Below are 15084 nucleotides of genomic sequence, written 5' to 3' on the forward strand. Positions count from 1 at the left end.
TTTCTAGAAGCTACATGAATGATTGACGCCAGCAATTTAGTAAAACGAAGAACCGATGCTATCTTTCATAAAAAATTGCAGTAATTCACTCAAACCATTACGGGCACTTTACAATATTGGGTTCGATTATTAATTCTTGAAATAGACTGAAACTGCATATAAGTGTACCTTAATAGTATTTTTGGGTTCAGTGAAACCATAAAGAAGCCTAATAGTTTTCAAATTACAGTCAACATCACTTAAAACTATACATTTTAATGGGTTTAGCAGCCATTATAACTACATATTATTATTAAGATCCTAAAGTGTCTAACTTGATGTTTTGTCGTCTGTACATTCATCTTTAAGCAAATTTAAAAACTCTTGATAAAAATACTTGACCTTTTTAGACCACCTAGGTAATCTGCTTTTTAACTTTTGCCTTGTAAATATGCAACCGAACATAAAAACAAAAACTCTTTCTTCGAAACCAAAATAACCGACTATTCTCCCTCACTTATAATAAAAGAATTACTGTGATTCGTAAAAATAACACCTCTATCCCCATTTGAAGTAGCAAAGTATAATTTTTAACCCTTTATTTTCTCGAATACCGAAGACGTGCCAAGGGAGATCAAGCTATCGAACGGAATCACTTATCCCTTTTCCAATTTTCCCTGAGTAATCTAATTAAGGGCACAGTAAATAACTGATACGAGGCGAATGTGGAAGGCTTTGGAAAATAATAATTGAAGTCGAAGAAAATTACACAGTTACTTGGGTTTATGATTTTAGGAATACTTATCCCCGTTTTCACCATTAATCCTTTATTTTTAAGTGACCCCTATGAAAATAAAATTCCTGTTATGTGTTACCATAGGGGTCACTTAAAAACTAGGGATTGATGGTGAAAACGGGCATTAGTATCTTTAACAAACTGTAGGTCTGGTATTTGACACAGTCAGTGCCTGAGGCATGGGAGCGGCACGGGAGGTTTGAAAATGACATTATGACGTGACAGAGCATACAAATCTGAAGCACATTTGAAATCTCGCTTACGTTTGACGTCTCAAAAACACCCTCCCGTGCTTTAATGAAGGTATTTGCGTCACCTTTACAAGATATGGGGCACTAATTTTCTAAGTAATGTACATCTTGATCAGTTTCAACATGCCGCTGCGGTTACGCACAAAACCAAATCTGTACTTGACTTTTCAATTGACTCAAGCCTCTTAACATTTTTCTCAGCAGTGATTTTTCAAGAAATCAAAACACAACGTACAACAAACATCAACATATTAAATCCATGTAGTTATAATTCAAATTAATAACAGTCACGAATTTCCCAGGAGAGCATCCATCACATTCTAACTCAAAGCGATCTGAACTCATTCGATATAAGTTTCGCCAACCCTTTACACCCTTTGAATCGATTTGGCATACAGAATCCGAGTATTCGAATAGAAACCGAGCACGGAAGCTGACGGATAATCTCGGACCGAAGAGTTCCGACACAAAGTAGATAGTAACAGTGTGCTTACCATGAGTTTACGTTAGGTGTGCTCGCTAGCGACTGCTGAAATAAGAATAAGAATAAGAAAAACTTTATTTGACACAAAAAAGGAAAAAAATAAAAAACAGAACAAAGGGAAATCTATAAAGATTTTAGTTCTTGAAAGTACTAGGGGCGCTGTACAATTTGTCATTCAATTTTAAGCCTAGACGCATACCACCAATTTATGGTTGGCCGATAGCTAAGTCGGGCTGTTAATCAGTATAGACATGTATGAAAGTGCGCACATTACACCAATTTGATATCGGCCGATTCTTCATACAATTAAACTCGGGCCCAACTAAGTATCGGCCAACTGAAATTTGGTAGTCTGCTGCTAGGCTAATACCCTTTTTTTACGTAGTCGCTTGCGAGCACACCTAACGTGAACTCATGATAAGCACACTGTATGCCTGCTTCATTTCGCATACGCACACAGACGCGTATGTCAAGCATTCACCTTCTGTAGCCTAATTCACGTATTTTGACAGTCAAGATCTCGCTGACGTTCAGAAGTCGTCCCATTGAAAAACAGTTCTAAGTCCGTATTCACAAGGGTTATTTCGATATAACGATTACTCGATAGGATCGCAACTCAGTATTTTGTTGTCGTTGAAGTTTTGTTACGTCGTCCCATTGAAAAACTATTCTAAATCCGTAGTCGTAGTCGTATCACAAAGGCCATTTTGATAGAACGATTACTCGATAGGATCGCAACTCAGTTTTGTTGTCGTTGAAGTTTTGTTACGTGAATATGGCTACTGGTTTAGACTGGTTTGCTACTCGTGTCCATGAGCGTCGTCTATCAATGCGTTACTGAAGTGCACTTTGTATGTAGTTTGTCTTCTGCTCCTATCTATTTTGTGGTTCCGAGATATCACAAAGGGTAATGCGTTTTGCTCTCGTATGACAATGACGCGCTCTTCACTCGATGGTAATGCGTTTGAACTAGGAATAAAGGAAGATTAAAACGGGAACCTAAGGTGAGTATAGACTACACCATTTCTATGTAATGCAACGTTCTTGCGAATGGTGCAATACGGTAAAATGTACGATGTTTGGTTCGTGAAACGGTGGCACTGACACTTCGTCTAAAAGATTTTATGGAGGGGCTCGATGTTCCGTAGCAAGAAAATGCTCTAGTTTATACTCACCTTTGCGCGATCATACTTGTAAAGTTATAAGAAGAAATTTAATAATATTCAAAAGTAGTTTCTGAAAAGGAATAATATTAGTTTTCAACTCCAAGTCATGGCTACCAGATGTTAAAAAATTCAAACACGATTTTTTACTTGAAGGAATGGATTCGCACACATGGGTAATAAGTCATATCAGATAAGCCTACTTTTTCCTTTTCCGATATTACTAATAGAAAAATATACGAATAAATCAACAATTTTACATAGATCTATTTATATTTCAACCATTTTAATTATTTAAATCAAAATCACATGAAATAAGATTAATCTACACTTCTTTATTAATTTCTCTTGTATTCTCGGTCTCTGTCATCGGCTTTTTTGCACCTTTGGGAACTGAAAAATAAATAAACAAAGTTAAGAAAAAACTGCTAACAACATAACTTTTCTTCATCATCTCTATCTAGTCTCTAATAAACCCTCTCTACCAAAGGAAAATGGATGATTATTACCGCTAAGGGAACTTTAAGTTTATATTTTTCTTTAAAATATTGAAAACTTACCACCACTTAGAACTTTCTTAACCAACACCGAGAACGGGGCGTCTATGAAAAGTACCACGACGAAGGACACCATGAATACTAAACAGAAATGGCCCAGGAACGTGTACATCTGAAAAGTTAATGATATTTATTTTTTAACATATTTCTAAGTCTAAGTAAGTACACAAAATGTACACAGCGACAGTTCTTCAAGCTTCGTAGTCCTTCAAGTCCCGTGAATTGAGACACAAAAGATATCAATAGTGTATCAAAACCACGATGGCCGAACGTTTAAGGGGTCTGGGGACTCGTAACTCGTGATCCGGGGAACGCGGGTTCGGTCCCCGCCGCCGCTCGACTATATGTATGTGGTGAGCCCACTCGAGACACAAGCATATTTGGCTTAGTACGAGAGGCTAACGGGACTATTAGGACTATTAGCAATTTGGGGAAATTGCTAATAATCTTTAAAAAAAATACTTAGTAACTTGTGCAATACAAATCACTAAAAATCGTTAAAAAAAATTGTTTGGCGATCAAAAAATATGCTACCGCTTGGGATTTACTAGCAAATCGTTACATGTAGAATAACAGTGTTGCTCAGCCTTTATTGTCTAATCACAAACGGTGGCAGTGATGCTACCGTTTATTGTTGCATTCTGGACTATTTAGCATCAAAACATGTAGAATCAGACTGTTAACTGTATTTAAATTCAACTTACAACACTATTCACTGAGAAGAACCTTGGAGCAAGAGCGCTGGAGTTGACCACTACCATCAGGCCGAAGTGCAAGATGTACATGGCGAAGGACAGTCGAGCTGGCAGCTTCCACAGAGAAAGTGACAGGAACCAGTTGACAGGCCCTGTAATGCAACATCATCATCAGTAGGTCATGATGGCCAGACGGTTTGGGAAAGCAAACATGTTCCTTAGGCTGGGTTGCACCATCTTACTTTAACTTTGACAAAAGTAAAAAATCTGTCAAACTCCATACAAAAAGCACTGGTTATCGTTATAGTTACGGTGAACATTTGGTGGTGCAACTCAGCCCTAGTGATTTTATCATTATCAGATCATTAAGTTACAACCGCAGGAACATGATTTTGTCTCCAATTTAGGGCCGAGCCGCTCTACTCGCGGTGTTAGTGTGGACGTACAACGAGCCTACGACAGTTACTTTCCTTTGCGCGTTGCAAATCCCTTTGTGGTGGTAAAAAAATCGACAACAGTCGGAGCACAGCGAGCACGAGTCAAACGCTCGAAGCGCGCTTGTTCGAGTCTCGTATGTTGGTCCACACTACTTTTTTGGCTCGGCTCGTGATTTTATCGTGCTCGGGTCGTCAAGCGTAGACCCGCCTTAACAGTTAGGTTTTAGTTCTAAGAACGTAACAACTATTATCCTATCTGTACGAGTTGCTAAAATGTCACTCACCTCCATATCCATGTACACAGGCAAATACCAGCCAGCCCAAGGCAGCAGCCCAGGTCCCTCTAATAAACGAATTATAAAAGCTGTCTGCGATCTGATTATCCCACTCTGGCTGTATGATCGGGTTAGAGCAGTAAATGACGAATAACAGCAGCGCTGCTGTACAGAGCCAACCCAAAACGACGATTGGCTGAAATAAATAAGAATTTAGTTAATTAATCCTTTTTGGAGCTTTTAAGTAGAAATTGAAATCTAAATACCACTGGACGGATCGGGCTTTAAGGCATGCAGGTAGATGTTATGACGTAGGCATCCGCTAAAAAAGGATTTTACGAAACTGGGGAAAGGGGGTAAAACGGGATCCACGCGTACGAAGTCGCGGGCGGCCGCTAGTAAGAAATATAAGAGTTCCGATTATACTAGTAAATAGTACATTCAGTAAAGTACTATAGTTATCGTCATTATAAACATCATTTCAGCCACAGGAAGTCCACTGCTGAACATAAGCCTTCCCCAATGATTTTCAAATTCACAGATAGGTAGCGCCGTGTTTTCAGCGCCTTCTTTTTGAGGTCCACCTTGTCATATTATTCCTTAATCATTCTTTTTGTTTTCATTCTACTCATACGAATAAAAGTTTTCTAGAAAGCCTCAGCATTTTTTTCAGCATCGACGTAGATTTTTAATAACCAATATTTATTAAAAAATATTTAAGTAACTTAAGATTTTAAACTTTCGCGTTCCATTCAGTTCAGTCTGCTTGTGATCACGGCTGCAGCATAACAGCCGAAACGTCAAGCCGTGAGTTACATAATCTAACTCAGGCGTTAAGACCCGTGTCTTACTGTTTTATTTAATTAACTTACCTTTGACAGCCGAACCTTTTTGCCTCGACTACAGGCCAGGATGTAACCAACAATCATACCGACCATGAACGGTGTCGCACGAGTCAACGTGTTTATGTAGTAATTTTTGACGTAGAGCATTACGTCGTCCGTACGCCTGAAAGAAATTTCTTTTTATTTTTAACTTGAAAAGAAATAAGGAAGACGCGGCTTAATGCCTACTCATAATAAATTATGATACCGTCTTTCAAAAGATAAAAATATACAGGATCTCAGCACAGATAATGCCTTCTTTGAAAAATAACACCTATTAATAGCTACGAGAAGATGCCACTGAGTTTAGCTTATCAGTCTGCAGTCAGCTAATTCTGTATGTGTGTAATGCTGTAAATCTTCACCTTCTAAATCTCAATACAACACATAATTTATGTACACTTGATTGACTAACACGATAACAGTTCTCACATTTTACGAAAGTTGCTTTTGTTTCCTGGCAAAGAAAACAAACCATTTTATAATAATTTCATTGTGTTAAAGTCAGTAACAGAAGTTTAAGAGTTCAGCAATTTTTAATGGTTTTTCTCGGTTCAAGTATTTCTTGAGACTCTATAACGTTGTTTAGAACGAAAAATGAACTTTTTAAAAGCGCAAAACAAATATTTTGAACAAGCAACATACATTAAATTTGAGATTAGTTAAATCTCAATAGGTACATACGGTTCAATATTGCCTACATGGTCTAATATTATGATGTTTATTTTTGATAGTAGTAGTAGTAGAACTTGATAGTGAAAGGAAAATAACAGTATAGGTCTAGCGCTCAACTGAGTCAGTGCATGAGGTTTCTGTGACAATCAAACGTTAGCGAGACTTCAGTACCTCTAGCATGAACAACTTTCGTCTTCGAATCGTATGCGTATTCGACAAATTTCGATACTCAACCTTCCAATTAAACGATAACATGATAATTTTAATTCTCAAAATAAGTTTCATGCAACCATTTCTCATACTAAGTTCACTTTACGACACGTTCACAAGGGCGCTGTTGTAGTTTTTGTACTAAATCTTTTGATGGCGATTCGCATACGCAAACGATTCGAACTCGAAAGTTTTTCATGCTAGCCGTACAGATATGAATGTTCTATCACGTTATAATGATGTTAATGTTACCCCTCAGGCACTGACTCAGTTAAACGCCATAGCTGTAATTAAAAAGATAATATCTTCTACTGACCCCGGGTGAAAAGTCGTTGAAGGGAATTCCATGACAAAGTTGTATGCAGTAGTAGCTGACAGATGAAGTAAGAAAGCCACTGCCAGAGCAACTCTTGCGACTGTTTTTTTCCCATTGAGCACCCAAAATAATACCAAAGGTGACAGAATATGTAGTTGCATGTCAATTGCCAGATACCAGCCCACGCCCAGACACTGAAAAATATTTAGAAAATAATTTATAACCAGGAGCTTTTGATCAAGATTTCGTTGTGACAGATTTGCAATGTACCTACTAAAATTACTACAATAGCGAATCTGCTCTGCAATTGTTCGTGTGTGACCCTGTGCGTCCACGCGCTCTGTGAGATCTCATAGTAATATTTGAATACGGGCGTAAATGCTCTATACTAACCATTGGTGTAGGGCTGTAATAATTTTGTATGTACAGCAAAGTAGTCCACCAGCTGCCCCGACACCTCTCTACCAAGTTCGACACCTCCACCCAGTAGGGACCATCAGAGAAGTGGTTCAGTAAAGAAGCTTCTATGAGAACTCCTGTTGCTAGCACGGGGAATATGCGTAGTAAGCGGTTGAGATAGAAAAGGTGAATGTTCTTGATAAGTTTTACTGAAACAATTGAATCAATTACAACATCAAAATCGTAAGAAAAAATTTGAAAGAAGTGTCTTATAAAAAAAAAGCAATATTTAGTATAAGTTATTTTTACGACACCTACTTATATCTACTGAAAAAAAAAATGCAAGCTATAATAGCATAAGTCCAGTTTCAAAAACATAATCGTTTTTTAAAAACAAAATTGATGGAAACATTATTATTTCGAAAGTCATAACCAGTCAGAGTCGTAACTCTGACTGGTGAAACGTGCAACGTGCAATTGCGTTTCACAAACTGCAACTTCTAGTAACTTTTGAGTTGCATCTAAGTTTCTGTCATAGATTCCGTTGAGAGACCACACATGACGCGACCATTTCAAACCGGTTTCAAACTGGTATTCAACATTCAGAGGCGACGTCTGTCTATTATAATGTTGTTAATAACTACACTTACTTCCACTCAGCTTTCCAACCGTTGTATAAACTACCAGTAGACCACTCAACATGAAAAACGTGTCCACCGTGATAGTAGCTGACACCAACCACAAGGCGTTAAGTGACAACTGCCACTGGAATTAGATGATACAACTTTGAATCATTTCATAAAATACTTTTTTACATATCGCACCCCCCCTGGAAGAAGTATGCAAGTCCACTTGTGCGATATTTTTTTTATTGCACTAAAAAATCGAAGAGGAGGTAATACATATTGTCAATTTTTTTCATAATTTTTCTCTTAAAAATGAAAAAATTATGTACAAATATGTAAAATATTGCAACATTAAAATATCTAAATTTCCATAACAAAAACGAAGTAAATATATTTGCATTTAATTGTTTAATAAAGTTCCGTATGAATAATAGCATATTAATATTTACATACATCTTCCACGAAGACTTTAAAAAACATTTTCGCGTATCTATTGTTGCATACTTATTCTAGGATATTATTTGGTGGGTATCGTAGTGCAAGTTCAGTTGCGTAGTTTTTCCACGAAACTTTTTTGCACATTATGCTGGTAATTTTGTGCAAGTCTAGATGCCTAATTCTTCCACGAAGCTTTTATTCGCATTATAATATATAACAATTGATACGTTATTTTCTACGTAGATAATATCTTTGTGCAAGTCTAGTTGCTAATATTTTGCGAAGCTTTTGGCGATGTTGTATTTTAAACCGATATTGATACATTTATTTAGATGTAATTAAGTCATTAACAAAGCACAAATTAACTTAGTTTCAGTCATTTAAGTATCCAATCCACTACTTTTTGCACTAAATACCCCTGTAAGACTGTGTGTTTATCAAAAAATCGTCCCAATGATTACTTACCACGTGGTAAAATTATCGGTCTTTATGAGTACAAGATCCATTTTAAATTCTGTCTCTCTCTTCAGTGAATCGTTATCGTAGTTATCGTGATAAATTTTCATCTTTCCAGAGCCGCATGTGTTCATTTATCAGCTTATGCGTGTATTGCCAGCGTGACAAGGTATGTATCTATACGTCTTTTGGAGCAGTAAGCAACAATCGGTGTGTCCCCAATTACAGAATGACACAAGTTTATATGTATTTTAAGGATTATTGTAATCAAAAGGACATACTCGTAATGGTCAGACGTTTAAAAATGCAACAACCTGATACAAAACTGTTGCCATCTTTTCGTATGTAGGTACGATGAGCGAATACTGACTGTATTCTTTTCAGGTGGTACTTGATCGACCTTCCGCAGACCTCCACAGATTGTACTTGCCACTGGAATGTAGTGCCTATCCTAGTGTTGACGCTATTTGTCCAGTAAATTGCATTTATTTCCAGGCCTTATGAAACTCCTGGCTCAGACAAAGTTCCTATCCTGGTTGCTTCACAGGTCCGGCCACTCTTCAACAAAGCGTATAAAAGCACCTATAAGTTTTGGACCAAATAAAAACTGTTCTTTTTTCTTTATAGGTTCAGCCAAACCAACGCAATCTCAAGCGATCAGCCGGCGTGCAGTGATAGCGATTAGACTTAGGGTTCGGCCAAACCAACGCGATCACAGCGCGATCAGCTGGCGTGCAGCGATGGCGACCAGACCTAAATGCATTGTTCGCCATCGCTGCACGCCGGTTGATCGAGTGTGAACCTTATAGGATTTGGAAGTGATGTCACCAACGAGTTCAATGTGGGTAGCTTTTGTAGTTATGCAGTCAATAAATATCACTATATTATAGGCTTCTATAGTTTTGTTCCCTTGGACATCAAAATTTAAAAGGGTCCTTCAAAATCGTCTCCCTTGTTCATGAATTGTCTAGATTGAGATACTTGCTGTTCTGGTAAATCTACCATTATTTGTACTTTGGCAGTAGCATTCAATTTAGCACAATTGAAACATCTGTGCGCGTATTTTCTCGCCAATGGTTTCGCCTTAATAATCCAAAATGTGGAGCTGTATCAGCTTTCTTATGAATTATAGTATTAATTATTATAAACGTTTTCGAATTTCTCCACGACGCGGTTTGCAACAATAGATTTCCACCTATTCGTCTCTCCAGACAGCTAGGCGATCACAATAGAAAAACCTGTTCACAGTGTTCGAACATCTGTGAGGTTGGTATTCTTCACATTACTTCTTCTCATTTGCTTCATCCAGTTTACTCAAAGCACCACATAGCTCAAGACGTAGTAAAAAAAATAGTTTTTTGAGAGCACTTGAGTTTTTTAGCAATTAATTTCGTTTTAAATCCTTCATCTAGTTGATAGTGAACGGCTGCAGTTTATTGCACTCACAGAGGCATCGCTAAATTCATTGTATTGTATTTTTACTCGGCCTGCATCCAACGCCTTCCCGCTACCTTTATCAGGTCGTCGGACCACCTTGTGGATGGATGTCCTAACGCTGCGTTTTCCGGTACGTGGTGTCCGCTCCATAACCTTGCCTGCCCCATCGGCCGTCAGTTCTGCGTAAGTACTATGTGCTTCCAACCGCGCGATGTGGAAGTCATTGGGGGAGGCCTATGTTCAGCAGTGGACGTCCTGTGGCTGAAATGATGATGATGTATTTTTTCTCTATAGAGATACCTATATCTGTATTTTGTCAATGTGAATCAAATCCTGCCGTATCTTAATCCAATCTTTTTCTAATGAGTTACTTATCTTTCCATCCTTACTAGTTTTTTATCGGCCAAAGTTTTTTTTTTAAACAAATAAATACTTTCTATTCTATTTCCATTAGAATCTTAGCCATGACTGTACTTAACGCTAAGCTCCAGCCAAGGGGATCAAAAAGTTTGATCAGATGTATCAGATAAAATGTTACGTTTCATGGTTGGTTTTGCAATTTGTGGTATATTCACATTGTATTGAAATCTGTGCTCAAATTCCATTCAATACCCACTGCTTGGACTGTTCCATCAAGGTTCATAAAACTAATTTAGCACTAGCTTATATTTTGTTGTCTTCTATTGACTTCATAAACTCAACGCAGAACTAGGTAGCAAAAGGTATTTGACCGCAATTGCATGTGATGTTAAGTGAGATGCAGTATAAGATGATAGATATCTACCTGTAAGTGCCTATAAGGTCCGGTATAGTGCTCAGGAGAGACAGCAGCAGGCAGCGACCTGTTCGCATTATAAAAGAGTTTATCGAAACGCTTAGTGCAAGCTGGTGGAATGTCGACAATGTAGGAATGATACGTTAACCAGCGTCTGATGATGGAAGGGGGCTGGTGGAATTAGGTCGAGTAATTCCTTCGCACATTCTCTGAAGTGTAACCTGGTGGATGGTCTCATCAGATGTATTATTATCTGCTCTGAAAGTTCTCATTAAATTATAGCATTATAGCTTCAATTGACCAGTCCACTCCTGATAAAAGGTCGTTGATATAAAAATATTGTTTTATTATTTTATAGAAATCGGTACTCCGGTAATCCGAATCATTTTTTGTCACATAAATCTGAAGATCATCTTCATAATGTCATCAAGCAAGCAAAGCAAACACGTTTTATCTCATTATAATATTTCTCGGGTTTTCTTGCAGCTGGGAACCTACAAGCAGTTCGTTATTCAGTGAAATATAAATCGAACCTTAACACAATGCATCAAATATTATAATCGTTCGCGAGTTGTCTCCGTATTATTCCAGACGACCGCATGATGAGGTAAGTATACTGTCAGTCTTGTTTCTTTTCCTTTTTCAGGTAGGTATCTCTTTTAATAAAAAAAATCTGTGTGTTCGTTAATATTTTTTCAGGTCTAGTGATTTCTGTAACTTCCTTTCTAATTGAACGGACCTGTGAGTGGTTATGTTTCTGGATTTTTTAAGGGAAAGGAGGCAAACGAGCAGACGAATCACCTGATGGTAAGTGTTTACCCGCCGCCCATAGACACCCGCTCCTCGGTGAGTTACAGGTGCGTTGATTGTCTTTAAAGTATTAGAGTCTGCTCTTAAAGGTTTTAGGTCGTATTGGTCCGCAAATACTGCAAACGGCAGTTCATTCCTCGGTTTGGTGTCTGCAAATGGTGATTGTGGATTTTCTGTTTTAAATGGGAACTTTACAAAATATCTATCTACCGCTTCCGTAAAAAAAAATGTCCTGAAGCAGTGGTTGGGTTAATACTGGGGAGTGTAAAACTATAAAAGTGCTTTATAAAAGCCTTCTTGCAAAAATAAATGAGTTTTATGCCCGTTTTCACCATTAATCCCAAATTTTTAAGTGACCCCTATAAAAACAAAATTCCTGTTATGTATCACCATAGAGGTCACTTACAAATTAGGGATTGATGGTGAAAACGGGCATCAGTCCTTTTGATAGCTCGTCTCTCCCTAAAAATGCAATTTCCGAAAATTATAATATAGTTATGCATAAATATTGTAACTTTTTGATTTTGAATAAAGCTATAATTTTAAATACTACCATAAGTAATGTAATTTTTCACAAGGTAAAAGTACGTTATCCTTTTTACGAATTTATTTCAATACGAATAGTTCGAGGAAAAACTACGTAAACTACACTTACACGTTGAATGCACGACTAAATCTGAACGCCAATAAGTGGTTATCTGCAATAATACCAAACAGCATGTATTCCTTTACATGTCAACAATGCAATATTCATAATTACAACAACAAGGTGTTAAATATGTTTCGCGGAATAAGTACGCAACGCTCTTTTTTAAGTTTTTCTCAAAACCTATTAAGTGTATTTTAAATATAAATACATAGGCCCCTCACAGACATTTTTAGCTATCTTTTGATGTATAACACATATTTTTAATAATGGTAATAAATTTTTAGGACAGTTTTTTTACGCTCCTGAAAAGTTGGCATTTTTCACTTGCGTACTTATTCCAGGAAGGGTGCGATATTCAACATTAAATTTGAGAACATCAAGCACAGGTATACTTTAAGACAGTATTTATCCTTACAACAGATTCAAGAAACAAACATGAGAAATGGTTTTGGTGAAACATATTCTCTACTCCAATCGACGTGACGCGATTTTAGTAAAATTTCATTTCGACCATTGATATTCTACACAAACTTTAGAATACAACTTTTAAACATTTTGGAAATAAAAACCAACCTCCATTCCAACTAAGGGATTGCTCCAAAAATCCACAGTGCTAAAGGTATGTCCAATCAAGACCCATAGCATGGCCAAAGATCTGATACCATCCAAACAGTGTAACGCATCAGGTCCCGACGAAAAATTCAACAAACGTCGGCAGTTGGTGTATAAAGAAAATATTATGTAATTTGGCTTCTGGAATTCTAAGAAGAAAATGAATTTAATGGGTGAACAGTTAACTTTAAAATGATATTTACTATAATATTGGTAAGATAATAATACTCACCATTTTTCTTAACGAATTTACCAAAAACGTCATACATTGTGCTTACAAGAGTTAGAAGGCCAATCAAAGAGAAAAGCACCCTGAAATGAAGAACCGTACATTATCCATTATATTCAGAACTGTTTTCAATAAATTCTTCTGGTTACGATGTATCTTTAAGACAATTAAAAAAAGTAGTAGGTACACGTAGTATGATTTCTACTCATACATAAAGTCCTGAAATCCTCCTGGCATCAAACAAAATCAAATGGAATAAATCTCAATACTAGGCTTTACCACACATAAAAATATAATACTAGGCTTTACTAAACTTGCGAAACTATATTCTTGTAACACAGTCATGGTAACTTACAGAGCCACATAATCTCCTGGTACCCAAGGCTTGTCATTGGGTAAGCGACATAGCTCTTCTTCATATTGAAAGCCAATTTCAGTCAGTATGCTTGATGATAATGCTTGTTCAGTTGTACAGGTTTTTGGTATGCATACTGCTAGCATGAGCTCCAAACTGGCTAAAGGACTATCAGGCGATAACCTAAAAGCAAATACAATGTTACTTGAGTTATGACTCTTTCAATATTCAATAACTGCTGCTTACTAGACAAGAATCAAAACTATGTAATAATTTCATTTAGAATTTAATAGCAAATCGTAAAATTTCAGTGTGTAGTAGTTTTATTTAAAAGATTAAACACTGGTGCAATTGGTGCGAATTTTATTGGGTCTAGGTCAATAATGTTTGCCAAGCCCGATAAAACAAATAATCCCGTGTATCGGAAAGTACGTTAAACTATCGTTAATGAGACATGCCAGACGCTTCTAATATAGTCTGATGACATGATTATAAACTTGTCATTATCAGTTATTACCTTCACGATAAGAGAAAAATATTACCTTGAATAATTGCTGACGATTCCCGTCAATCCCTTAGCTCCCAGATTCATTTCCTCAAACATGTTCATTCTGGAGCTGATATCTTGGAGATTCCATTCTTTTGCCTTCCTTAGATCAAGTCCAGGTAACTCTATGTTCTGATTTAACGGTACTTTGATCAAACAGTACTTTCCTTGTAGTTCCGAGTCTTCAAGCTGACGATTTATACTCAAGCATTGGTGGTAGTTGCCCAGATCTACGGTGTTCCCTTCCAGAATCCCTCGAGGTGCTCTTAGGCCAGAATCAATAACTGTGAAATTGTTTAATTAAGTTTTAGTGCACTAGCTGAATTTATGTCAAAAATCTTTAATGTTATGTGGTGTTGGTCTAATAAATATTCGATTGCTACCTACAAGTACATACTCGTAGGTATTACATTTTGCTGCAAACAGACATGCAAACAGTTCAGTATGAACAGTCTCTTCCAAGTTCTATATATTAAATGGACGTCTCTCGCAGTTAGGTAAGTTGACAATAATTATGTTTTAACCAATTTTAGCTATAAAATTGGCAGTTAATCATTGACGTCATTGTCATACAAACCCTAAGTGGGAATTGTGTGGGAATTAGTAGAGCTAAGTAAAGCTAAAGTCAAAAGGATTTCATTTGATTTATGAGCTGCAGTAAGCGCAGTCCAAGTAGTTAAAATATTATATTAGAAGAAAAATTCTGAAATTAAAGTGTTTACTCGTACTTACATTGTGCTGTGAGCAATAAGTCATTCTGTATGTAAGCAAGATGTTCTTCACAGAGCACTGAATCCAACGCATCTTCGTAAATACTTTGATCAAAAGCACGATTATGTTGATTCAAATCTGAATCACCACAAACAAATTGCACTAAGACTAAAATTACGAAAAAACTTTTAATAAATAACATTCTTAACAAATAATATTCAACGCAATAACGATGGTGAGAATATCTAATGATAATGAGCACACGAAATTATAGAATAATATTTATAATCAACATTGAAGTGCTATTATTTATCGGTC

At 36.8% G+C, this 15084-nt stretch overlaps 1 protein-coding gene across 1 annotated transcript; it reads right to left on the minus strand.

The window, feature by feature from the left end:
• Nucleotides 1–2927: 2927 nt before the first annotated feature.
• On the minus strand, nucleotides 2928–15030 carry LOC135072671 (O-acyltransferase like protein-like). Its single transcript, XM_063966679.1, has 13 exons — nucleotides 14788–15030; nucleotides 14051–14339; nucleotides 13509–13691; nucleotides 13157–13236; nucleotides 12886–13073; nucleotides 7772–7886; nucleotides 7116–7330; nucleotides 6723–6916; nucleotides 5510–5645; nucleotides 4647–4833; nucleotides 3935–4077; nucleotides 3234–3342; nucleotides 2928–3066 (listed from the first exon to the last, which is right to left on the minus strand). The coding sequence occupies exons 1-13, from the start codon at nucleotides 14966–14968 to the stop codon at nucleotides 2999–3001; spliced, it is 2088 nt and encodes a 695-aa protein (XP_063822749.1). The 5' UTR covers nucleotides 14969–15030; the 3' UTR covers nucleotides 2928–2998.
• Between the last annotated feature and the right edge of the window lie 54 nt (nucleotides 15031–15084).

The sequence above is a fragment of the Ostrinia nubilalis genome, chromosome 6 (assembly GCF_963855985.1).
Source record: "Ostrinia nubilalis chromosome 6, ilOstNubi1.1, whole genome shotgun sequence".
NCBI lineage: Eukaryota > Metazoa > Arthropoda > Insecta > Lepidoptera > Crambidae > Ostrinia > Ostrinia nubilalis.